Source organism: Leuciscus leuciscus, assembly GCF_965113295.1.
Source record: "Leuciscus leuciscus genome assembly, chromosome: 2".
NCBI classification, from domain to species: domain Eukaryota; kingdom Metazoa; phylum Chordata; class Actinopteri; order Cypriniformes; family Leuciscidae; genus Leuciscus; species Leuciscus leuciscus.
This window is the reverse complement of record NC_138726.1, coordinates 37,870,749-37,897,914: the sequence shown is the minus strand read 5'-3', so window position 1 is coordinate 37,897,914 and position 27,166 is coordinate 37,870,749. Positions and strand designations below refer to the sequence as shown.

The window sequence follows — 27,166 nt, the reverse complement described above, 5'->3', positions numbered from 1 at the left end:
TGACCGACCGACCAATGGTGCCGTGCGAGAAGGCTGGACCTAAAGCAATGCAATAACGCACATCAACCCGAACACTTGTTTATCGTTCATGTAAACAGTACATTCAGATTCATCAATCTGAATGAATTCAGTCCGATTGAAACAAAAGGTGTGCATGTAAACATAATGAATGGTGACTGTAGAAAGCAAAGCCGAATTCCGGACATTTTGGGCGATCTAGAAATCCTGGCCGGACGCATTTTTTTTAGGTCCAAAAAGAGGACATGTCCGGGAAAAAGAGGACGTATGGTCACCCTACTTGAGCCAGTTTTGTTTAACCAACTCTCCATGTTTCTCACACAGAACAACCTCCTGGACAACAACCAATCTGGCTTCAAAAGCCGCCACTCAACTGAGACTCTGCCCTGCTCTCGGTTACTGAAGCACTGAGACTGGCAAGAGCAGCTTCCAAATCTTCAGTACTCATCCTGCTGGATCTGTATGCTGCTTTTGACACAGTCAACCACCAGATACTCCTGTCAGCCCTCATGAAGATGGGCGTCTCAGGAACTGCACTCCAGTGGTTCAAATCTTACCTCTCATGTAGGTCCTTCAGGGTGTCTTGGAGGGGCGAGGTCTCTAAGTCGCAACTTCTTGTGACTTCTGTCATTCAGAAACATGGCTTTTCCTAGCACTGCTATGCTGATGACACACAACTCTACCTCTCATTCCGGCCAGATGATCCGACGGTAGCTGCTCGCAACTCAGCCTGCCTGACAGACATTTCTTGCTGGATGAAGGACCACTACCTTCAACTCAGCCTTGCTAAGACAGAGCTGGTTGTGATCTCAGCTAACCCAACACTTCAGCACAACTTCTCCATTCAGCTTTATTCGTCAACCATAACTCATTCCAGGACAGCCAGGAATCTTGGAGTTGTGATTGATGATCAGTTAAGCTTCACAGACCATATTACTACAACGGCCCGGTCCTGCAGATTTGCTTTATACAACTTCAGGATGATCAGACCCTTCCTATAAGAGCAGGCCACACAATTCCTTGTCCAAGCTCTTGTTCTCTCCAGACTGGACTATTGTAATGCTCTCTTAGTGGGCCTTCCGGCATGTACTGTCAAGCCTTTGCAACTAATCCAGAATGCAGAAGCGAGAGTGGTCTTCAACGAGCCGAAGAAAGTCCACGTCACACCTCTCTACATCAGTTTGCACTGGCTGCCAATAGCCACTCGCATCAAATTCAAGGCACTGATGTTTGCCTACAAGACAACCACTGGCTCAGCACCAATATACCTAAACTCGCTAGTTCAGACTTATGCGCCCTCCAGAAGCTTGCGTTCTGCAAGTGAACAACGCCTCGTGGTACCATCCCAAAAAGGCACGAAACACTCTACGGACCTTTTCCTGGACTGTTCCAAGCTGGTGGAATGACCAGCCTATCTCAATTCGAGCAGCTGAGTCTTTAGCCATTTTCAAAAAATGTCTAAAGACACATCTTTTTCGACAGCACCTGACCAATTAATACTGTTTTTCTGTAAAAAAACAAAAAACAAACAAAAGAACCTTGCTATGTGTTCTGTGCTAGACTAACCGAGACTTGTTTCAGCAGTTTTATACTGTTGCCCTCTTGCTGGTCTGATTGCTTCTATTGTTCTCCTCATTTGTAAGTCGCTTTGGATAAAAGTGTCTGCTAAATGATTAAATGTAAATGTAAACCAGCATGAACCAACTTAGACCAATTCATGCTGCACTCTTGAAAAAAAATTTATAAAGTTGTCAGTGGGGCAGTACCCTTTCAAAAGGTATTTGTGAATAAAGAGTGCATATTAGTACCTCAAAGGTACATATTACTGTAGTACCTAAATGGTACTAGAACCTTTTTAAAGGGTACCGTCCCAGTGACAGCTTTTGTACCATATTTTCTGAGAGTGCGGTCAAAGTTGATCCTCTTTCTACCTGTATTAAGTGCTCAAATCTTCTGAATGGATCACAGAAAACACATCTTACAGTTTTTCTCAATTGCTAAAACACTAACACCCATTGGCTGAACAAAGTTCTCAGTTGCCTGAACTCATTTATGGTGCTTTTCCACTGCATGGTACGGTACGGCTCGGTTCGGTACGGCACGCTTTGGCGCTTTTCCACTGCATGGTACAGTACGGCTTGGTTCGGTACGGCTCACTTATGGCGCATTTCCACTGCATGGTACGGTACGGTACGGCTCGCTTTAAATGGTACCACCTCTGTTGAGGTTCCAAGCGTACCGTACCGATACTAAAATGTGACGTGAGAACACTGCAGATCACTGATTGGTCAGACAGAATCATCACTACCAGCGTCATTGTATTTACGACACGAGACACTAAACCCGCTAGATTTAAATAGCCAGTAGATTCGACAACAGCCAACGCTGTAGCACCTGTTTTAAAAGTATTTGCTTCAAAAAAAGAGTATACACTTCAAATGGCTGAATCGTGGTCAGTGGACGAGGTGCAGACGTTCCTCTCGTTGGTTGCCGAGGAGCGGATGGGTCAACACGGCATGAAAAATTCGAATTTAATATGATGATGTCATGGCAGTAGAGACGGCAACTATAACGATCAGTCCCACCCACTTTGAAGCGGTACTAACTGCAGTGGAAAAGCAACCGAGCTAAAGCGAACCGAACTGTGCCGTACCGAGTCGAGTCGTACCACACAGTGGAAAAGCGAAGCGAGCCGAACCGTTCCGCGCCGAGTCGAACCGTACCGACTCCGAGCCGTACCATGCAGTGGAAAAGCGCCATTAGCTAATTGTGCAGTCTGTTGTCAATACCTTAAACCATTTCACATGGTAAAACACAATTTGCAGATCTCACTTAGACTTTTCAGTAAAACTCTAAACACATTCTCGTTCTCAAAACACATCCTGCACTCTAATGCACATGTCATCCATACTGGTAAACACAAGTGGCAACAATCAAATACAAATGTGTTCTCTACATGTCATTGATTGAACACAACCACTCAAAATTGATTTAACCTGTTTCAAATGATGCCCAAAGACAAGAAGAAGCACACTGATCACAGGTTTACTCCTTTGATTTTTGTCTCTTTTAGTATTGTATACTGTAGTACAGTGCATTGCAGGCTGTATACTGTACAATGAACAAATTGTATGGCCCTGAACATTGTGCTTTCCATTTGTTAACAGTACTGACTGCTCAATAGATTTTGACTGGTTGCAGGTTCACATCAACAAAGAACAAGAATTACAGTATCACAGAGACAAAGGACAAGTTTGTGAGATGCAGGGTACAGTACTGTAAAAATAGGGGTACAAGGAAGAGGAAGAACAATTTTTTTTTGCAAAGAGCAAAGCAGAGTAGTAATTTCTGATCAATTTTGAGCTACTATGATAGAACATGTTTTCGTTCATCAAAAGACAATGACAGAAAAATATGAAATTTGTTTTGAGATTAAAATTTTACTTCTCTCTGAGAACTATGTTGTTTTTTTGACTTTTTATTTACTTTTATCAAGTGCAGTCATACAATATGTCACAAATGAACTTTTTGATGGTACAGTAAGGTGTCACGTGTAAGTCTACAAACAGAATAGCAGTCCATAGATATATTTTGAGAACTATATGTTTTGAACAATGTGTTTTCTATTTTTTGGTGTATTGTTTAATGACTGCTTGATAGTGTATATCATTTTGATCACTTTGTTTAAGATTTGTTTTATTTTGAACACAGGTAAAACTGTTTTGAGGCGAAAGTTTCATTTTGCAAGAGGAGTCAGAGGTTTTGTAAATAGTGCTTGAAGATGAGGTTTTGTGTTTAATGTTTTCAGAAAATGGAGCAAGGTTTCAGAAATTGTGTTTTAGCAATTGAGAAAAACTGTAATACCAGATAGAAACAGCAGGGCCTCTGACAGCAGCTTCCTGCACTACCTATATTTAGTGGAGCTGTAACATCGCTACTGAATCTACAGTGCGATACACACAGCATGACACGACCATTGTAGTTTGATTATAGAACGAATGAATCTTATGAGTCGGTTCTCTTTAGTGAATCAAAAAAAGAAAGCGCAAACAATAGTTTGTTTCTCGAACGACGGTATCCAATGAGCTGGTATTTTTTATTGAGTCAAATGCATACAGAAGAAAAGTCTGATTAAAAATAAAAAAATGTGTAAATGTACTTATAATTTAAATGATCTCATCAACTGGCAATCGAAATGCATTTATTTTTTTCCAAAATATTGATATGCTTAAAAGTATCAAAAAACGTATTTGTTAAATATTATTTTTATTTATTTATTTATTTACTTATTTACTTTATATGTTTCAATGATTATAACCAGCACAAGTATTAAAATATGTCTAAAGAGATATCAATAAACAATAGGCCTTCTGATGGAAAAAGGAAAAGCAGTCCCTCAGTAGCCATATATGACTACAAGTCAACATGTGTGAACTTTCCCAGCAGAGAAGATTCCAATCAAAATCCTATATGTAGCAGCAGTGTAGCAGATCTATTCCCCCAAGCAAACATATCAACATTGTCATATCCTGCCAATTTTGTCATTACCATGCAAACACTCCTAAAGTTGCCATGACATAACTATTTTTCTTGTACTAAGTCCCTATCAAAGTCAAGTCATTTATAAATTTATGACAAATAACTAGATCCTTTTACTAAATGTTCTGATACAAGACGTGGCAATACAAATCGACCGATACTCTCCAGACAACAATGCAAATCCTTTTGAAATCTACAGTATAGCAGAAAGGCATTGCAGCATCTAAGCTCAGGGATGAACAATTGCTGCATCATATCTGACATCACAAGTGGCACGTGTTTGGCTGCGGTAATGATGGCCATAAGGAGTCAAGGAGCTTACAACAAAGCCACAACAAAAGCTAGATTATGCTGAACAGAAAAGGTTTTTTTTTTTTTTGAGAGAGAGAGAGAGAGAGAGAGAGAGAGAGAGAGAGTGGTAAGAGCTGTTGTGAGAGGTACTAGAGGATTTTTGGTGTGAGGGGGCAGCAAAAGCTGTGGTTCTTATTAAGCGCACAATTTATCCCTATAACAGAACAGCCATTGTGTTGATGTAGCAGACACCATTACTGAAAGGCAGTCATTTAAGCTCAGCATCTCTTGGGGATACTGTGTTTAAGCTGTAATTGCTATCAGCTTCAACAAAAACAAACCTTTTCAGAGGCATCGGTAGTTATCTGAGTAGTTTTTGCTGTTGTCTTATTGCTGTACAACAATAAAAAAAAGATTTATGGCAAGAAGTAGAAAACCGTGACGGGCTTCACTATACAGTATTTATATCAGAAACCTATCAGACCTGATATCAAATGCCATTTTTCTGCAACTGCCCCATAATCAAGTAGTTTTTATGACATTTTTTATAAACCCAGAGAAATCCAAATATTGTGTCTCTGGAATGGATTTTTCATTTTATGCCGAGAAAATAATTCATGCTCATGGCGGTTTCTGAGACTGTGACCATTTAATTAGCTTGAGTGTTGATAAAAACCCACAAGGGAAAGCAGAAGGAAAGCAGAATGAGATGAAGGAGAGAGAAGTGGAAGTTCTCCAGACAACATCAGGACTTAAGGACTTCTGAGACACATCTGATTTGAATCAGGGGCTGATTGAAAAACAAGCCACTCAACTGAAAAGCAGCATAACATTTGTAAAACAAAAAACAAAAAAAAACCATTTGTTTATCAAACACTTTCTGTGTCAATATTCCCTCTGAGGCATTTCACCAGTCACATTATATCCTGGCATTATAATGCAATTTGGGTACTTTATACCTGCATTGAAAATACACAGGAAATGTTGGAAATATAATATAAAAATTAAATTGTATGTCCTCAAGGAGAAGGTTATTCCTCTGCCAGGCTGTTATTGAAAATAAAAAATCATTCTTAAGTGACTTGTCTGTAAATAGAGGCTAAATAAAATAAAATTGTGCTGTGAGTATTCTGTAACAGAATAGGTCTGACTAAATCATTTTCCGTTTTGAAATAAAGTTTTCTCACAACATACAGCTCTTGCAAACATCACCATAACAGTCTGACATATGCAGGAAGATGGCCCTGCAATGCAATAAATATTCAAAATAATTTTTCAGACCTGACAAACAACATTAGAGGTAAAAATATATATACTAAACTGGCATTAAAATTTTGGGTATGGCATTTGTCTTTTCTAAAATATATTTTTGAAGAGACTGCTGCAGATGGAGCGTGCATTGCAATAATTCACTTCTTCATTTCTGAAGTGCACTTTTTCCTCTGCCTGTCAATTATACTAAGTGAAAACACTCAAGTGAGAGGGCCCGTGCCTAAAACAAGCTGTTTTGTTTGTGCAGATGTAAAGCAGCAGACACAGACAGTCAATTAGGGCTGCTACAACTAATCGCTAAAATCGATTATTATTGAAAATGATAAAAATTACAATTCTTGTTAATCCAAGTTGTCTGCGCACTGTGCTCGGAAACGATCAGCCAGTCACGTAGCTTTACAGTGAATAACACATTTCTTTGGACAAAATGCATATGGAAAATAGTGGAGGACACAGAGTGAGCAGCTGCGGGGAAAGGTGCAAGATCCAAGTCGAATTTTTAAATATATATATTTTTATGTATAATATTTTAGTTTTTTTCATCCGATAAATCAAAAAAATTGACAGATTAATCGATTATCAAAATAATCGTTAGTTGCAGCCCAACAGTCAAAAACGTCAAAGTGCTTCCCTGTCCCTTACAGTTTTTCTCAATTGCTAAAATTGCTTGTGATGTCGACGAAGTGCTCTGGCCTGGCCTGACCCAGCCCAAAGACAAGAAGAAGCACATTGATCACATGTTTACTCCTTTGATTTTTGTCCCTTTTAGTATTGTATACTGTAGTACAGTGCATTGCAGGCTGTATACTGTACAATGAACAAATTGTATGGCCCTGAACATTGTTAACAGTACCATTTGTTTACTGACTGCTCAATAGATTTTGACTGGTTGCAGGTTCATATCAACAAAGAACAAGAATTACAGTATCACAGAGACAAAGGACAAGTTTGTGAGATGCAGGGTACAGTACTGTAAAAATAGGGGTACAAGGAGGAGGAAGAACAAAAAAAATTGCAAAGAGCAAAGCAGAGTAGTAATTTCTGATCAATTTTGAGCTACTATGATAGAACATGTTTTCGTTCATCAAAAGACAATGACAGAAAAATATGAAATTTGTTTTGAGATTAAAATTTTACTTCTCTCTGAGAACTATGTTTTTTTTTTTTTTACTTTTTTTTTAAGTTACAAATGAACTTTTTGATGGTACAGTAAGGTGTCACGAGTAAGTCTACAAACAGAATAGCAGTATATTTCGAGAACTATATGTTTTGAACAATGTGTTTTCTATTTTTTGGTGTATTGTTTACTGACTGCTTGATAGTGTATATCATTTTGATCACTTTGTTTATGATTTGAGAGCAGTGTTTGATTTTGAACACAGGTAAAACTGTTTTGAGGCGAAAGTTTCATTTTGCAAGAGGAGTCAGAGGTTTTGTAAATAGTGCTTGAAGATGAGGTTTTGTGTTTAATGTTTTCAGAAAATGGAGCAAGGTTTTAGAAATTGTGTTTTAGCAATTGAGAAAAACTGTAATATCATTACAAGCAAAGACAAAACCTCAATAGTGTTTCTTCTAACAAAAACACTATGACAACTCCTGATGTGAGTATTAGGAAGCCAAGTGTGTCTATTTCTTTCTCTTTCACACACACACACACACACACACACACACACACACACACACACACACACACACACACACACACACACACACACACACACACACACACACACACACACACACACACACACACACACACACACACACACACACACACACACACACACACACACACACACACACACACACACACACACACACACAGAGAGAGATACTTGGCTTAATCTCCACTCCAGCCCAAAACCACAGAAGGGTGTTGCCACTGATCTGCATTCAAATAATCCCAGAACTTCAGCTGTGTCTGCAAAGGGAGATAAATAACTCCTGGTGAGAGTATTATGAAGCTGCCGGAGGTCCAAAACTAATTTTATGTAAACTGTTGTTGATAACATTTTCATTAAAATTAAAATGCATATTTTGTGGGGTAAAAAATTATACCTGTCATTTGTGTTAGTCATAGTCACGCAGGGCTCAATTTAAAACTGACATGATTCATATGTTCGTGTCAGTTAAATTAGATAAATAAAATTATTATTCAAAACCCTCTTTCTAAAGTTTATCAGATTATTAAAAGAATTTGAAATTTACACAATCAATCAATGTCCAAAAAAACAACAGCAAAAAAAAAAAACAGTTATGCACTGTTAAATCTTTGTTTGAATCTCTCATAGCAGCTCGTTCATGAGCCATTGCCGTTGATAAAAGGAGTGAGCAAGTGTTCAGCGTGTGCAAAGACTCCATTAATGCATTTAGGTTTAGATGCACATCTTTCCTTATTTTTGTGACATTGGATAAACATTGCCTCAAATCCACTTTCTATGGCTTCTCATTCCTTCATGTTCCAGACACAGCATACATTAATTGTCCACAATCTGCCTTCTTCCTTGCACATTACCCTTTACCTCAAAAACTGTGCTTCCCCATTACCAACGCACACCCTTCTTGTTACCCTGGTGCTCTTATTATAATTCGTCACAACGCCACTCAGTGTACAACAAAAGTTAGATTTAGAAAATGTATTTAATTTAGTAAAATATTACATTTTAAAGTTACATAAGTTACATTTAAATATGATGCATATTATCTCTAAAACGTGATCAGTATTACAGTTTTTTTCGATTGCTAAACGACAGTGGGCACAACTGGAGTCACATGTGCAAAACTCTAACTACAGTCTGCACAGCAGCAGTTCATGTGGACCAAACTCTAGTTCGTTTTTCATTGCCTGAACACAGTTTTCAAAACTCTACACACTTATCCCATGACTTTAACCACAACCTGCACAACACTGGATTTACAGCACTTTGTTCAAATGCTAACACACTGCTGTCAAAACTGTGAACCACACATTCAAAACAGAATAGATTTCAGCCTTGTGCCTTTAAAACACTGCTGATTGCAATTTCAGCTGAAAGGCTAAGAGGGTGTCTTGTTTTAGACTTGTTAGTGAACACACACACACACACACACACACACACACACACACACACACACACACACACACACACACACACACACACACACACACACACACACACACACACACACACACACACACACACACACACACACACACACACACACACACACACACACACACACACACACACACACACACACACACACACACACACACACACACACACACACACACACACACACATATATAGGTAGAGCTCAGAAAGACTAATTGTCTTGTGGCCTGATGCTAGAGAGAGGCAGGATTAGCCCCTCAATTATTTGTTCGAATTACAGTATGTACTTTTAGTTTCTACCTTTTTTTTCTCATTACTGTAATTCCGTAAATTACTACAGACTATTGAAGCAAACTGCTAATTTTCATTTACCTTAAAGAATTGTTATGTTCTAAAAAAAATTATAAATCATGTGAAAGAATGTCACTCTTTTCTTTGAAGAAAATATTACTTTGTATGAAGTCACTGAAATTGTTCAAACTGTAAAGATGAAAAGTTTGTATTTTCTGTATTGGTGTTTGATAGTGTTTTTCCTCTCAGTGTGTTCTGGAGTGACAGTGTGTGTTATCTCAGTGAGGGTTGTGTGTAGTGTTTGGCTGCACTGAGCGTGTTTTGAGCCGTGTGTTAAGAGTTGTGTTGCTTGGAGTGAGTTTTGCAGGTGATGTGAACTGTTTAGCTCAGGTGACTGTTGGTAGTGCAGACTGTAGTTAGAGTTTTGCACATGTAGCTCCAGTTGTGCTCACTGTCATTTAGCAATCGAAAAAAACTGTAACATATATCATTATCTAGCATGTAGCCAATGTGTAAGGCCCAAGTGTGCCACACAAGTCCTGAAAAGTGAAGCCAAAAAGTTTCGATCGCCCCCAGGGAGCTGGTCCAAGTATATGTCATAAACCCTGCCCTCTCCATGCAATCTAGTGGGACGTAAGACAAACTAAACAATCAAATTACACGTCAAATACATTTTTTCATGCTGATGTAAGTTCAAGTGTTAGTTTTTTAAATAAGTCTGGTTTTAGTTAGTTATTTGATTCTATAGGAGTGTGATGTCATGTTTGACAGCTGTGATTGACAGCTTCTCTGAGCGAAGTAGTCACCAAATTATTATTTTTGGAGCTTTGACTTTAATCGGGACAAATAAGCTTTTTGGTGTAGTCAACCAACCTAAAATGGAAGTCTGTGGGAGCCGTGAACTGTCTGGTTACCAACCAATATCTTCTTTTTGTTCAACAGAAGAAAAAAACTCATTCATCCCCATTTTTTTCTTTGTTTAAACAGTTTTATTTGTTGTTAATTTTCTCTTTCAAAAAAATAAAAAAAATAAAAATAAAATCTTGCCATTTGAAACTTTTTTTACTTTTTTTTTATTGTAGTTTCAATATTTCAAGCAAAAACAAAATGGTCTGACTTTAACTTTGTGGAATTATGCTACACAAATCGTACCTGCACACATTACAAAAACAGCAGACGGGCTGAATTAAAATGCATTCACTCTCTGACATTAGGTGACGGAGCTTATGGAAGAGCAGCAACATATTGCCTTGGTTCCCGATTTAAACAAACCATAACAAAAACAGCAGACGGGCCAAGGGGGTAATCTGTCAGCCGGAAACTGAAGCTTCCCCAGGGGCCGCCATGTATTAGTAGACCATCACCTGGTGTTAGCATTCCATTGACTCCCATTCATTTTGGCGTCATTTTGACAGCGAATAACTTTACATCTGCGGCGTTTAAAGACTCCATTTGTCCATTATTTATTTCTAAAGAAACACGAAAATGTATAAAAGGCTCCATTACCTTGTATCTTACGTGATGGCCCCGTAGAAGCAGTTTTTGTAAAAATAGGCTAACGATTGCGTCATAACCACGCGACTCTCTGTCGCACAGTAGAGAAATTACCGTATGGACAGGAGGAGAAGCTCACGTGCAATCGGGGGGACGTGGAGGCAAAATGACAAAATAATGAATCAGAATACTTAGCAAAAGTTGCTCCTGCTCCTAGCTCATGGACACCTCCTACTCACGCTCTCCGTCTCTGCAAGTTTCGGAAGGGAATGATTCAGATTTCTCTTGGCACGGCTACTAGAAGACAGATAGGTTGCTCGTGACATCTACGTCGTCAAGCTCAGTTTGAGTCTGCGCAGTACGCTCGGCCATCAGGAAGTGAGGGCTTCTAATTGACTTCACTTTTCACCGTTTCACCGTGGGGTCGCTGTGTCCATTTCTTTTACTGTCTATGAGACAGGCTGAATTCAAACGCATTCACTCTCTGACATTAGGTGGCGGCGCTTATGGAAGAGCAGCGTTGCCTTGGTTCCTGATTTAAACAAATCTGCACTGGACTGAGGTAAGAGGAAAATAAAATCCAGGAAAGTTGAAGAAAAAAAAAAAGAAGAAAAAAAGAAGAAAGAAAATGTCATCGAAGCTTCTCTTTAGAGATTTTAAAATAGATAAGAAATTGAATATTTATATTTTTCCTTCAATATTTTGAGCATCACCAACAGTGAGCTTGCTGTGCCTGTTACAGTATTTTCTGTGCTTTCCCTTACCAAAATTAACCATGGTTTTATTATAGTAACCATGTTTTTTTGTCGGACTGATTGCCAGTTGTATCAGTTTACTACAAATACAATGGTTAAACTATAGTGTAGCAAAACCATGGTTTATTTGTGGATACATGGTTGAACTACAATAAGCATGTTTTTTGTTTTGTTTTATTTGTTGTAAAACCATGGTACATTTTCTTAATGTTTGAGCGTGTCCTATCTCCGGCCATGTGTTAACGAATATTTCTACAAAACAAATAAATGTTCTAGAATAAAGAACATTAGTTTTGCACTCTTAAAGATTATTTTATGCTTCCACTATTTCTTAATCTGAATCACTCCCTGTCCATGTTCTATTCTAGACAATGTTTGATAATGAAATAAATTGCTTTCTGTATTCTTCAAAGTCGCTTTAGATAAAATCGTCTGTTTAAATAAATTGCAGAAATAGCAAGTAGGCTAGTACGCGGTTATGAATTCAAAAATGGTCATTTCACATTTGATCAATGGGGCTTTAATTTTGACATTAGCCTGCTGTGTGTGTAAACGTCATCATCCTGTGCCCGGACAAACTAAAGCGCATGGGTGCATGTGAGATCAATGTTTTTCCGCATTTGTAACATTAAAAGGTACTTCTCTTATCCGTTTGTGTATTAAACAGGACATACGATATTCATTTTCGTTTGTACTCGTATCTACAATGCAGGCAGTGAAGTTAAGACGCTGTGCCTTTCTAATTTCCAAACTCTCGCAGGCAACACGCTGTTCTTCTAGTTCGCAGCCTGGCAGGGGACAGACCGCGTCCATTAGTGCGGGTCTACGCAGAATGACAACAGTTAGTTCACAGCCTGTTGTGATCCGCATCCCGAGACCCATGCAAGAACATATAGAGAACGTCAAACAGATGCAAAGCAAGAAGTTTGACAGGCTGCCAACAGTCAAGCCGGGCAGACTATTGATCAAGAGCAAGAACCCGCAGCTAAACCAGTCTGTAGGCTATACACTTGGAAAATTTGAACAACCTGTTCTGACATCAAAGGGATGGAAGAGTAACAAAACGTTAGGGGATTACTTCTCCATAAATAGCATCCAGAGTGCTCCACCATCCATGCTCAAGCAGAAGGACAAGGGTAATGACACAGCTTCCACCACTAAAAAGACATTTAATTGCTTTCACATTTGTCCAGAACTGGTTGAGACTTTACACAGTCAGAATATAATTCACCCCACCACAGTGCAAATGCAAACCATTCCCAAAATACTAAAAGGATGCAATATTCTCTGCGCTGCAGAGACAGGAAGTGGAAAAACACTCGCTTACCTCCTTCCCATCATCCACAGGCTGCAGGAGGAGCCGTTCACAGACTCTGAGAGAAACATTCGCGCTGTGGTCGTTGTTCCATCACGGGAACTAGCAGAACAAGTGACATGTGTAGCTCGATCAATCAGCCAACGTTTTGGAATAGTGGTCAAAGTCGCAGGAGGTGGGAGAGGTGTGGGAAACATCAAAGCGGCGTTCACTCATGGTCAGCCGGATGTTTTAGTGGCCACACCTGGCGCTCTGCTAAAGGCTCTCCAGAAGCGGTTCATCAGCTTGAGCGAACTAAACTTCCTAGTCATCGATGAAGCCGATACTATGTTTGACGTCAGTTTTGCGGGCTTGCTTGAGGATATTTTTTCGCACACCCAGGTGGCGTCCAGACTCTCAGAGACAGTTGGGCTTGATCATAAAGCTCAGCTGGTTGTGGTGGGAGCCACATTTCCGGGTGGTGTAGGAGAGGTCCTCAGCATGGTGACTGACCTGGCCAGCATGGTGATCGTTAAAAGCCGGATGCTACATCATCTCATGCCGCATGTAAAGCAGATGTTTCTCAGGATCAAAGGTGCAGACAAGATTCTAGAGCTTCATCAAGCTTTGAAGAAGGCTGAACTGGAGCATACAGGCGTTCTGGTGTTCTGTAACTCTGCTTCCACTGTCAACTGGCTGGGCTATTCGCTGGAGGAGATGGGTGTTCGTCATATGAGGCTCCAGGGAGAGATGCCTGCAACCATGAGAGAGGGAATTTTCAGGAACTTTCAAAGAGGGAGTGTTGATGTTCTAATATGCACTGACATTGCTTCAAGAGGTTTGGACACACAGAGGGTTGGACTTATTGTCAATTATGACTTCCCAGAGACCCACACAGATTACATCCACCGGGCAGGGCGCGTGGGTAGAGCAGGTGGCTCCGGCGGAGGGGAGGTGCTGAGCTTCGTTACTCACCTGTGGGATGTGGAACTTGTGCAGAGAATAGAGACAGCAGCCAGGAGGAGAACATCTTTACCAGGGATGGAGTCAGAAATTCAGAAACCCAGCAATAAAACTGATGTTAAAGAAATGGAGAAAAACAAATAGGTGGTTAAAGTATGATCTACAAATCAGCCTTATTAAAAATGTCAAATGTTTATTGTATATTTGTTGTTTGAACCTTTAAAATAAACATGTTTAAATAACGTTTTGTCCTAAAGCTTCTGTTCACATTTGTATTAGACATCTTAATGGGATAGTTCCCCCAAGAAAGAAAATTCTGTAATCATTTATCACATCATTCTAACCCTGTATGACTTACTTTCTTTTGTACACAAATGATACAAAATTAAAATATTTATTTATTTATTTATTTGACCCCCATTGACTTTAATTTTATGGACCAAAAAAGTAGAACAAATCTTCAAAATATATTTTCTTATGTGTTCTGGCCAAGAAAGAACACCATATAGGTTTGGTATTATTTGGTTCTTTGTGTATTTGTTGTTTTCAACCTTTACTAAACATTTAAGAACATTTTGGCCTGAAGCTTCTGTACACATTTGTATTAGACATCTTAAGGGCTAGTTCACTCCAAAATCTAAATTCTGTCATTTAAATCATGTCTGAAAGCGCATATCTCAGTATTTCCTACTCTAGGAAGAACACCAGAACACCTTTATTCTTCAGTTTGGCCTTCCTTTGGAACTGTTATAAAATATGTTTTATATAGTTTGAATGTGTATGAATGTATTCCACACATACTACATTTGTCATGTTGTCATTGTCATGTGACCTACAGTGTCAGTTGCATTGCTTGACTCGCTTCACTGCTATTCATGATGCTATTCACTGTAATTCCTATCCCGTGGCCTCATGGGATAGTAAAGTGTCTATCAGATGCTGACTTCAGAATAGCGCTAAACATTTACGAACATTTTGGCCTAAAGCTTGTTTACATTTAGACTGAATGTTGTTTTTCATTTGAAAATGTTTGCAGTGACCTCTCACTGTTATATTATGTGAGGTATTTGACACTGAACAATAAATTGTACAACAAACAGACTAATTTAAGGAAGCTGTAAGTGGTGCTAAGACAAAAACACATTTAAATAGCAAGGTTGTCAGTTATCCTGTTTTATTGGTTGATGTGATGTTGGCTTATTTGCATTGTTATTTCAGTGCTGCTAATGCTGCATCTTTTGCCTAATGGGAATGAATGTGATATAGAGGTCTGAAAGTGAGGCTTCATGCTTCACTGTTTATCACGGCACAACAGGAGGGTTGCCATGAGATAAATTTGAACTTTGCTGCAGTGTTATTGAGAAGAGGGTCTTTCATAACATTGATTAGAGAAGACATAAACAGGGAGCTGTGAAGAAAAAGCAACCTGGCCAAGCAGAACTACTCTCTTATGAAGTAAATGTACACGTTCTTGTTTTTTCAAGTCCATTTGATGAGATTCATGCTTTAATGTATGAAAGACAGACAAACACTCATGCAAATGCCCTTTAGATGCATAATGTTATTGACTGTAGAGTACAGCAACATTTTGGCTTTGAAATGCAACAAATACTTTTGGGTTTAATTGTACACTCCATTTAAAGGTTCATTTGGTTCATCAGAAATGCAGAAGGAGATAATTTTATTGAAAGTGATGGAAAAAAAGGATGTTTAGGCTATATGTGGATCTTTGTCTGCTTTTTTTCACATTAGAGATATTTGGTGTAAAATGTAGAGAATGAGGTTGCATATCTATAACTGTTAATGACCCAAATTATATTCCAGGCACAAAAAAATTACCATGCTTTATTTCAACTCTAACAATTCGAAATTTATATTTGTTAATTCAAGTTTATTTCAAGAAAACTTTATATAGAAGGCATTGTAAATTCAGGTTGCTAGCAATGCTAAGATATTTGATAACTTTTGTCTAAAAATAATTTTACTCAATTTTAGTGACTGGACAAAAGTATAGAATTACTAATGAAATAATGGTCACTGTGTGATAGTGATAAAGCACTCAAAGATTAATTTACCAGCATCTAATCTAATTATGACAATAAATAAATAAATAAAAACCTGAGAAAAGTGATGAAGAGAAGATCATTAATAACAAAGTTAACCCTTTCAGACATGGTCAGAGCATGATTTAGGATCACCAGATTCTTGATATTTTCCCTGACTACTCACCTGGGAGTTCTCCCAGTGTAAAACATTTTTTTTTATCTATACCAGACCTATATAGTGCTGATACTATGTGAAATGCAGCACTGTTTATAAATGTATTCAAATATACATCATATACTTATAAAGAAAGAAAATAACAGAAAGTTACCAGTCTGTACTTTGACACAGTCATTCCAAAGTTATGTGATCTGTGCAAAAAAAGAAAAGAAAAGAAAAAAAGTGTAATTTTTAGGGTTACCTACAGCACTGTGTTATCATTTGTAGTACTATTATATCACATTATAGAGAGAGCTGCATTGTAATGGAGATGCATTCCACAAGGATTAAAGGCATGAGTGATGATGGTAGCATTTTATGCAATCATATTCACCTGACAGGAACCTGACCTGTTGGAAAATGTGCCATTCTTTTTTCGTCATCAGGGAAGTTCCTAAGTTTTGAGACACTCTTGACTCGTTCCTGATTCTAAAAAAAAAAGTGTTTATAAGAGGTTTTGTCCTGATATCTCACAGAGAGCCGTGAGTAATAGACTGGTAAGAGAGATAGACTGGTAAGAGAGAACGAACGAACGAACGAACGAACACACACACACACACACACACACACACACACACACACACACACACACACACACACACACACACACACACACACACACACACACACACACACACACACACACACACACACACACACACACACACACACACACACACACACACACACACACACACACACACACACACACACACACACACACACACACACACACTTTCCACTGGTCTTTTGTTTAGGACAGTCACCAGTTTATGTCAAACAGTTAACCATAAGCATTAGGATACAGATAGCCATCCTTTTTAAACAAGAAACCACTCTAACTTACTCTTAAAGGACCAGAAAACCTAAACATACATTTTATTTTTCATTGAATTAGATATTTTTATTTGAATTCTTAAGGGGGAAACCTTCAATAATATTTTCTTTTTATAATGGATGTATAACCAGAAGAATGGACATAATACACAAAAACAAACGTCACCAATTATATAATTACAGCATACAAGTAAATATTGAGGTTTATGGCATGTTTATACTGAGACTGAAAGTGTTTGTTGAATACAACATAAACACTAAAAAGGAGTTCAGACAGCACAGTTCATTCACAAACACAGCCTTTTACGAATCACTTCTTTTAGAATCACTTTTCACACATTCAAAAGAATCACTTCCTTTAGAGTGGATCTTTCAAACATATTCAAAAACTATCTTATAATAATTCTATTTTTAAATGAATATCTACATATGTTTGAGTTATTTTCAATAACATTAAATACACATTAAACAATGAACATACAACATGTAATAAAACAACATTTCAATGACAAACACTATTTACACTTAAATAGTTCACACTTTTTTCCTAAGCAAATGCCTTTGATATACATGGATTGAGATATTATAGGATTTTTACTTCTCAAGGTAGCTTTTTCTTTTTTACTGTCCATGTTAGTCAAACCTTCTTGAATGTGATCCATACACTAGGCTATGATCCAGAATATTTTTTTTTTAACAGTGCTGATATCTCAAAAAAAAAAATGTAGTCACAAGTTAGTAGTGGAATGTGTCATGGAGAAGTTCTCCATGCGAATGCGCACCACTTTCTCCACAGGCGGAGGGGAGTAAAAAAAACGGCAAGTGAAGACCTGCTTGCAGGCTTTTCTGAAGTTTTCAGAGAGGAAAGCGTAAAGAATGGGGTTGACACAGGAGTTTCCATAGGCCAGGCAGTGAGAGATGATGCGAAACGCAAAGGAAGCATCATTCAAGGGAAACTGGCCGAACTCCACCCACATAGCAATAATGTGGTGCGGCATCCAGCAGATGAGGAACGCAGCGACAACCAACAACACCGTCTGAGCCGTCTAGGGAACACAGAAAGAGAGAGAAAAATTGGTTGGTTAATCATATCTCAGATGACCTGATTTTTTCGCAGGTATACAGAAACAAACTTTTTTAAAATAATTGACAAGAGTTTTTTAAGGTGTTGGCACTTCTGAAAGTTATTCTGTAAAAGGTGCTGGCTTTTTTTAATAGATGACAGAATTATTGAGGCTCAACAGAGCGTATGATTCAGACTCTGTTGTAACCGTAACTGAGACAAGCATCTGTGTACAGTATGTAGGCTGGGAATCAAAGGCTGGACAGGACATTGAAGAAAGGCAATAGTGCTGTGGTAGCAGGTGGCATGGGTCTGATTTTCACTGAATTGAAAGTGGAGGCCCAAGTGGGAAGAGTGTGGCATATTCTTCCTTGTTTCTCAACCTGGAGTCAAACTGTTCTTACAAGGCAGATGACACCCAGTGAACCTTTTGTAGGCTTGATAATGCGTACCTCATCCTGCAAAAGATGAAGAAACGCATCCTTTGAGTGGGCAGATGAGGCTCCACACCAAAAGATGATTGATGAGAGCAGAATGAACTCAATTATGAAACTAAAATTAGCAGTAATGTGTAGCGGCAAGAGATGCATTCTCTAATGGATGTTATGTAGTCGCTCTGTGCAAAATCTATACAATAAATGGTGCCTGGCAATATGAATGATGCTGGAAGAGAGGCTGGAAGGGACGCCAATTTTCAAAATGTTCTTTTTATATTCACTTCCACAACTTTGTACAGCTGGTTGTTTTTGCCACACCAGGAAAGCAGATATTCAACCTTCCTCCAATATATGAACTCATTAGCAGAGATAAGACCAGTCTATAGTTGGCACTGGCCATGTGGAGAGCATCTGCCTAACAGAAATCACAGCCCACACATTGTGATTTGCTTAAGGTTAAGTATTGTTTGTAATAGAATAATTCTGAGTAAAGCAACATTATCAAAGATAGGATAAACATATGCCAATATAGATTATCCATTATATTTGGCAGATTTTGAAATATTCCAGACACTTCCAGTGGTAGAACATCAAAATGAAACAAATACACAAAGTACTTCAAAAAGATCTGGATATTTGAAACTAGGGATGCACCAATACCGGTACCAGTATTGGTATCGGGCTTATACTGTGCTTGTGTACTTGTACTCATTAAAATGCTCTGATACCAACAACCGATACCACATAGTTACCGATACCAGTACAGTGCTTGTGACAGAGAAACACAGAGCAAGAAGAGAGCAGAATGGATACAGTATATCAGAGAAGGATGTCTATGTGTCACGTTTTGGGTTTTGTTTCTTGTTCTTGTCATTGTCATGTTTATGTGTCTTGTCATGTGATCCTGCCATGTGTCTTGTCATTGGTTAATCGTCTGATCATTGTTCACAGGTGTTCATTGTCTTGTAATTAGTCTGTGTATTTAAGCCCTCATGTTTGCACTGTGTCTTTGTTGAGTATTGAATGTTTCCTGTCGATGTTCTTGTTTTGAGTTTCCAGTTTCCAGTGTCATGCCTTTTGCTTTATGTTTGATCACATTTTGTTAATCAATAGCATCTCACTTCAACTTGCCTCCAGTGGACTAAATCATTATACTATGAAGTAAATGTATCGAATTAATAGAATGTTTAACAAATTAAATATTTACACCTATATAGCCTATGTAAAGTGGATTGAGAACGCAGCAGCACAGATGCAAAAGCTTATCAAGCGCACATCCCTTTTTCACAGACATCGCTGGAAAGTTTGTAGTTCGGTTGGATATGTCAATAGCAAAGAAGGTAAAAGAAGGCACATAAATAATGTTAACTGACGGTAAAGAGAGAGAGCGCACTTCTGTTGCATGCTCTTAATTGCTGATCGCTCACGCAGCACATGCATCATTTGGATTAAAACTAAAACGCATGTGTAGAGATGGGCATAAATACTATGTGTAACAGTATAGCCTATATAGACAGTAGACTATGTCAATGTGAACGCAAACAGTTGAGAAATAAAATGCATGTGCAACAGTATAGCCTATTGGATCCATGCAATCGGTCATAAAGGGACAGCAGCTTAATAAACCTGCTGCTGTGTTTTTAATGTTATTTAAACAACAAAGGATAAAGAAATTACTCACTACACTGTAAAAACAAACCTATAGAATCTACCCAATAAAATTGAGGTAACAATTTGCACTCACTTCGTTTGGGTAGATTTCATCCCATATTTTTGAATAGAGAGTACCTACATTTAATGGCTATGACATACTAAACAAAATTAGGTAAAGTCTACCTAATATTTCTCAATACATTACACAACTAATTACTGAGTAATAATTACTCTATTGTTAGCAGGCAAAAGTCCATCTATTTAATTTTTATGAATAATAATAAGTCAATAGAAATAATTAAAAATTACTTATTCAGAGATGGTTAAATTTACCTAAAAATGGCCAGACACAGGATATTTCATCTATTACTTTTTTATTGACCAAAAAACAAACATTTCAAACTAACAAAGGAACTACAAAAGAGCCCTCTTACATTCATATAACATACAACTTCTTCAAAACTTTCAATTTAAAAATAATGGGAAGTCAGAATATACATTAAAAGCAATATTAGATCTCTCTCACATTTTGTTATTTCAAACAGATCTCATTTACCTTAATGGACTGACATGTAATATGGATACAAACAAACATTACATTTGTTATAAACTTAACACAAATTAATGTAGGTAAAAAATAACCATTATTCAACATCCAATTTTAAGCGACATACAAATTCATTTCACTCACGTGATAACACTTTACAATAAGGTTTCATTAGTTAACATTAGTTAAATGGTTATTCACCCAAAACTTTAAATTCTGTCATCATTTAGGCTACTCACCCTCATGTCGTTCCAAACCCATAAGACTTACGTTCACAAATGAAGATCTTTTTGATGAAATCTGAGAGATTTCTGTCCCTCCATTTGCAGTCTACACAACTACTGTACCACTCTGAAGCTTCAAAAAGTTCATAAAGAGATCGTAAAACTAATCCTTATGAATTAAGTGGTTTAGCGCAAATGTTCTGAAGAAAGACAATCACTGTATATGATGAACAGATAAAATGTAGGCTTTTATTCACATATAAACATTCATCAACTCAGACATCAGTTGTGGTAAACGGAAGCTCAAACATGTTCCCTTGATGTGCGAGAACCAATGAGGTTCATTCTCGTGTTACGCAGCACGTTTGAGCTTCAGCAAGAACCAATGAGCTTCTATTTGTTCGCTGAACAATGTTTATGTGAATAAAAGCCTAAATTGAATATGTTTATCATAAAAAGGGATCGTCTCTCTTCATAAAATTTGAACTTAACCACTTAATTCATATGGATTTGTTTAACAATCTCTTCATGAACTTTTTGAAGAGTCAATGGGTTAGTTGTAGACTATCAATGGAGGGAGAGAAATCTCTCAGATTTCATTAAAAATATCTTTATTTGTGTTCTGAAGATAAAAGAAGGTCTTACAGGTTTGAAACGACATGAAGGTGAGTAATTAATGACAGAACTTAAATGTTTGGGTGAACTAGGCTATCACTTTAACTACTTTGAATGAACAACACTTCTACAGCATTTATTAATCTTAGTTCATGTTAATTTCAGCATTTATCAATTAATTATTATAATAAAAAGTTGTTAACATTATAATGCACTGTGAACTAATATGAACAATGAACGACTGTAAATCTTAGTAAAGATTAATATTGTATTGCTCATTAATAGTCCATCTTAATTAATGCATTAACTAATGTTAACAAATGAAACCTTATTGTAAAGTTTTACCACTTACGTTATTAAACTTCTTCAACACTTCCCATTCAAAATAAACGCCTTCATGGGATGAAACAGTCTGTGGCTGAACTTATAATATTCTTCTTGCACGGTCTTCAAATGTTTTCATAAAGATCTTTCTGTGGAAGAAAAAGAAAGTAAGAAATGTTTTAATTATTCATTTTTGATTATAGATTTAATCAAGACATAAATTAACTGCATTTAGGCTTAAATCACTGTAAGCGGCATCTTGCTTAAAAAAACAACAACACTGCTTTTGCATGATGCATAATTACATCTGCATGATGCAAAATCAAAAGAGGAGAGCAGCAGTTAAAGCTAGGTGGTATGCTAGCATAATATGTGAACAATTTTGTGTACGTTAAATGAGGATATGGATAACGAATTAATCACATCGCGAACCCAAGTGAAAACATGCACAAATTGCCCAAATATATTAACATAACTAAGCTACCGTTTTTGACATACATTAAGTGAAATAATCCAACAGAAATGCACACAATAATTATCATATCTCCGTAAAAAATAACAACAATAAAAGTACTTTATGATTTGATCCCTTCTAACACAGAGATCATCATATAAATGCAAGGAAACCTTAAAAATAATTATTCAGCAAACCACAAACAGTTTTACTCTGCCTTGATCGCCTAACGTTACCCTGTCCTAAGGACGTCAACAGTCTCTCTCTGTCAAACACACAGATGCAATGTGCGCAGCTCTTTGTTCACTTATTTCAGCCATGTACATAACACTAATATTTTACTCATGAATGTAGATTTTTACTCGCATTTGCAGGTGTATATGACCTGCAAAATCGACCATCCTCAGCTATGGTTGTGTCGCCGCGCCCATACTGTCTATGGCCGCGCCGACACAGAAGCGAGCACATTACACAAATCTTTTGGTACACTAAATCTTACCATTAAATAAGTTAACATATGCGTTATGTTATATCAACACGATAAATAACAACAATAACAAACAAAACAAAACTTACCTTGAGCTCAAAGCTTCGTGGTCTCGCTATAAGACGTTGAATTTGAATTCCGTGATTCCCGCCTGGACGTTGAAGTTGGCGCATGTGCAATTTGCGACCACTGAACTAATAAATTGGGGGTATGTTTTACTCATTATTTTAAGGTTGCCGATATTACTGATAAAAAATAGGTAGTGTAGTTAGAATGTACCCATTTTAATATATTTTTCTTGCTAACTAATATACTTAAGTAAAATATAACTAATTTACACAGGTTGAATTTAACACCCTCCGGCATCATTTTTTACAGTGTACTCTTCAATTAATTACTCAATAAATTTAATAAATATTCATCTATATTTCATTTATACAGTGAAGACAGTCCAGTGTTATTTTACATTTGATTACTTTTAAATTTACATTAATTAGGCTAGTAGTTTTGCTGTAGTATCAAAAATGTAATAGAGAATTGTGATATTTCATTGGTAGCCTATCTAAAATACTGGTATCATAGCCTTGAGCCCTGCTGAAGCAGTTCTAAGTTTGTGCTGTGCTATTAAATGAAAGATCAAATATAATGTAGAGCCCTGAGCGGGACTGTTTTCTTAATCCCGCTAAATTTCTGACCATTACCGGCTACTCGTGTGTTTTGCACTCCCGCCGGCACCCGCAAACGTTCTGTTACAGCTTGAGGAAATCGTGGAAAAAAATACGAAACATTACAAAAACATTAGGGCTATGCAAAACGCTCAGAATAACATAGATAAAACATTGTGTTTAAATAAACTGACCATAAGATAAAGTAATGCTACTGTAGCACCACAAATGACAAACCGAAGTCAGCTTTTTATAGGCCTTATAAAACTCTCAACTGTTAAAACAAAACATCACAACTATAGTGGAGCTCTGGTGGAGCCTAAAACTTATTTAAACATATGCGTAACAATACACACACACACCTAAACATCACAGATAAAATTTGGGAACCTAAAAAGGCACAATATTTAATTGAATTATAATAAAATAAATAGGCTAAATATTAAATAAAATAAAAAATTAATTAAATAAATAAATAAGAAATAAAAACCTCAGATATCATAGGTGTTTATGTAGCCTAACTAAATAACAGCAAAAACACTTAAAGGGATAGTTCACTTTGAAATAAATTTTTGGTATGTTTTAGCTTACCTCAAGGGCATCCAAGATGTAGGTGTCTTTTTTCCGCAGTAGTTTCAATTTTGATATTTTTTGGTCAAACCGTTCTTGTCTGTCAGTCATATAATGCAGGTCTATGGCCACGGTCTCAAAACACAAGCACAGAGTCCAAATTAAAACAATTCCCCATCGTAAGTACACATTGATGGCCTAAGACACGAAACGAGCGGTTTGTGTGAGAAAACGAACAGTATTTATTTATCTATGCACCAGTCTGCGTACACGTCAGATCAGATCACTCGGACATGTCTGCGTATAAGAGGTAAAAACGATATAAATACTGTTCGTTTTCTCACACAAACCGCTCGTTTCGTGTCTTGGGCCATCAATGTGTACTTACGATGGGGAATTGTTTTAATTTGGACTCTGTGCTTGTGTTTTGAGACCGTGGCCATAGACCTATGCCATAGACCTGCATTATATGACTGACAGACAAGAACGGTTTGACCTAAAAATATCAAAATTGAAACTACTGCGGAAAAAAAGACACCTACATCTTGGATGCCCTTGAGGTAAGCTAAAACATACCAAAAATGAATTTCAAAGTGAACTATCCCTTTAAACATTAAATATAGCTACTTAACGAATGAATGAAATAATGAATCACTTGGCCTAGCCTGCTATGGAGGAAGAGCATGTTACTGATCGACTGCGGTGAACTTCATTTGTTGACTCCTTTCTTGTTGCATGGCAAAACGCGGGATTGCGGGACCCACGCTGTATTTTTTGACCGCCCACTCCCACCCCCAGTAAAGGTAAAACCGTCCGCTCCCACGAGATTTACGTTGGGTCCCGCACAGGGCCGGCCCTGACCAATTTGCTGCCCTAGGCAAGATTTTACCTGGCGCCCCATGCATCACAGCCCATTTCACCCCGTCATTGTGTTCATGATTTAGCATATATATATATAGGCCTATATACACACACACACACACACACATTACAGCCTAAACACAAATACCAAGAGCATTACATAGCATTCAAGTCAAGTCCCCATTATCTTTTATAGCACGATTTACAATAAAGATTTAATGTGAACTTTGCTATTTTGAATAAACCTGTAAATAAATATCATTACTATGCCATAAAATGTACAGGCCAAAAGTTTGGAAACATTACTATTTTTAATGTTTTTGAAAGAAATTTCTTCTGCTCATCAAGCCTGCATTTATTTGATCAAAAATACAGAAAAAAATTTAATATTGTGATATATTATTACAATTTAAAATAATTGGTTTTCAATTTATTATACTTTAAATTATCATTTATTTCTGTGATGCAAAGCTGAATTTTCAGCATCATTACTCCAGTCTTCAGTGTCACATGTGACATCCGGTCTATCACATGATCCTTTAGAAATCATTCTAATATGATGATTCATTATCAAAGTTGGAAACAGTTCTGCTGCTTAATATTTTTTCATAACCTGTGATACTTTTTTAGGATACTTTGATAAATAAATAGTAAAAAAAATTTTTTTTTAAATGTTTTAAAAATAGAAATCTTTTGTAACAACAATATACACTACTGGTCAGTAATTTGGGGTCAGTTTTTTTTTTTTTTTTTTTTGGTTGAAATAAATCAATACTTTTATTCAGCAAGGATGTGTTAAATTGATAAAAAGTGATCGTAAAGATGATTTATATAATTAGAAAATATTTTATTTTATTTTAAATAAATGCAGTTCTTTTTAACATTTTATTCATCAAATATATTAGGCAGCAGAACTGTTTCCAACACTCATAATAAATCAGAATATTAAAATGATTTCTAAAGGATCATGTGATAAACTGGATGTCACATGTGACACTGAAGACTGGAGTAATGATGCTGAAAATTCAGCTTTGCATCACAGAAATAAATGATAATTTAAAGTATAATAAATTGAAAACCAATTATTTTAAATTGTAATAATATATCACAATATTTATTATTTTTTCTGTATTTTTGATCAAATAAATGCAGGCTTGATGAGCAGAAGAAACTTTTTTCAAAAACATTAAAAATAGTAATGTTTCCAAACTTTTGGCCTGTACTGTATCCCCACAACTGCACAACTGTAGAGTAAAACATTAATAAAAAAGTGATAATAAAAAATGCGTCTTAAAACTGACATGATTGTTACAAAACCACACAGTCTGGGGACTCTGGGGAATAACTGCCATGAAATTATAGTATCTTACTCCTATGCCATAAATTGTTCATTCACTACATCACTTTACCTCTGTCTTTATCCCCTTTTATCCTCTTCTCTTCTTTTTGGCACTGTATCTATCGCAGACTATGCTCATTTATAATGTGTCATGTAAATTCGGCCTTCCGTCACAATCAGGAAACTTTCACCGCGTCTAGAACTGGCGCGAGCTGTCAGGCCCGTTTCTACGAGCTGTGTGTTAACAAAAGCAGTGCTGTCTACATTGGATGCGGAGTCGCGCACGCTACACAACAAATTACCAACAACTGATCGCGCGCGCGCTCTGTTTCTGACGCACTTCAAGCACTCGATGGGCGGGGGACGATTGGTGAGCTGGACTTTTTTTTTTGTTTGTTTGTTTTTTGTAGTATTTCGAATTAATGGTTTTAAAATAGTATTATATATATATATAAAAAAAATAAAAAAATAAAAAATAAAAAAAATTCACTCGTTCACTCATTCTGGCGCGTGGCGCCCCTATGGATGAGTGGCGCCCCTAGCATTTGCCTATACCGCCTATGCCGCGGGCCGGCCCTGGTCCCGCATGACCCAAATCCCAATGCAGCCCTCTAGAATGAACAGTGAAAGTAACAGAGGCCTGTACAATACATTTTAACATCCAAATATAAGTATGAAAATAACTGAAGGAAATATAAAGTTGCTAAACAAATTAAATAGCCTAAATGAAAATTATTCATATTCTTTTGGATTCTCTACGTAATATAGCTTATTTAAAAATGACAAATGCAATGAAAATACACGTATGGGTATCAG

General features: G+C 37.1%; 2 protein-coding genes and 1 long non-coding RNA gene across 3 annotated transcripts in view; 2 read left to right on the top strand and 1 right to left on the bottom strand.

Moving 5' to 3' along the window:
• Positions 1–27,166, top strand: part of LOC309492286 — a 169,124-nt gene that overhangs the window by 51,164 nt on the left and 90,794 nt on the right. The window lies entirely within an intron of this gene.
• Positions 12,284–14,417, top strand: ddx28 (DEAD (Asp-Glu-Ala-Asp) box polypeptide 28). Its single transcript, XM_082148883.1, has one exon. The coding sequence runs from the start codon at positions 12,462–12,464 to the stop codon at positions 14,154–14,156; it is 1,695 nt and encodes a 564-aa protein (XP_082005009.1). The 5' UTR covers positions 12,284–12,461; the 3' UTR covers positions 14,157–14,417.
• Positions 17,050–27,166, bottom strand: part of galr1b (galanin receptor 1b) — a 63,793-nt gene continuing 53,676 nt past the window's right edge. Inside the window, exon 3 of the mRNA XM_082161175.1 lies at positions 17,050–18,157. Coding sequence (XP_082017301.1) covers positions 17,840–18,157 — 318 coding nt within the window. The 3' untranslated portion in view covers positions 17,050–17,839. The remainder of the gene's footprint in view (positions 18,158–27,166) is intronic.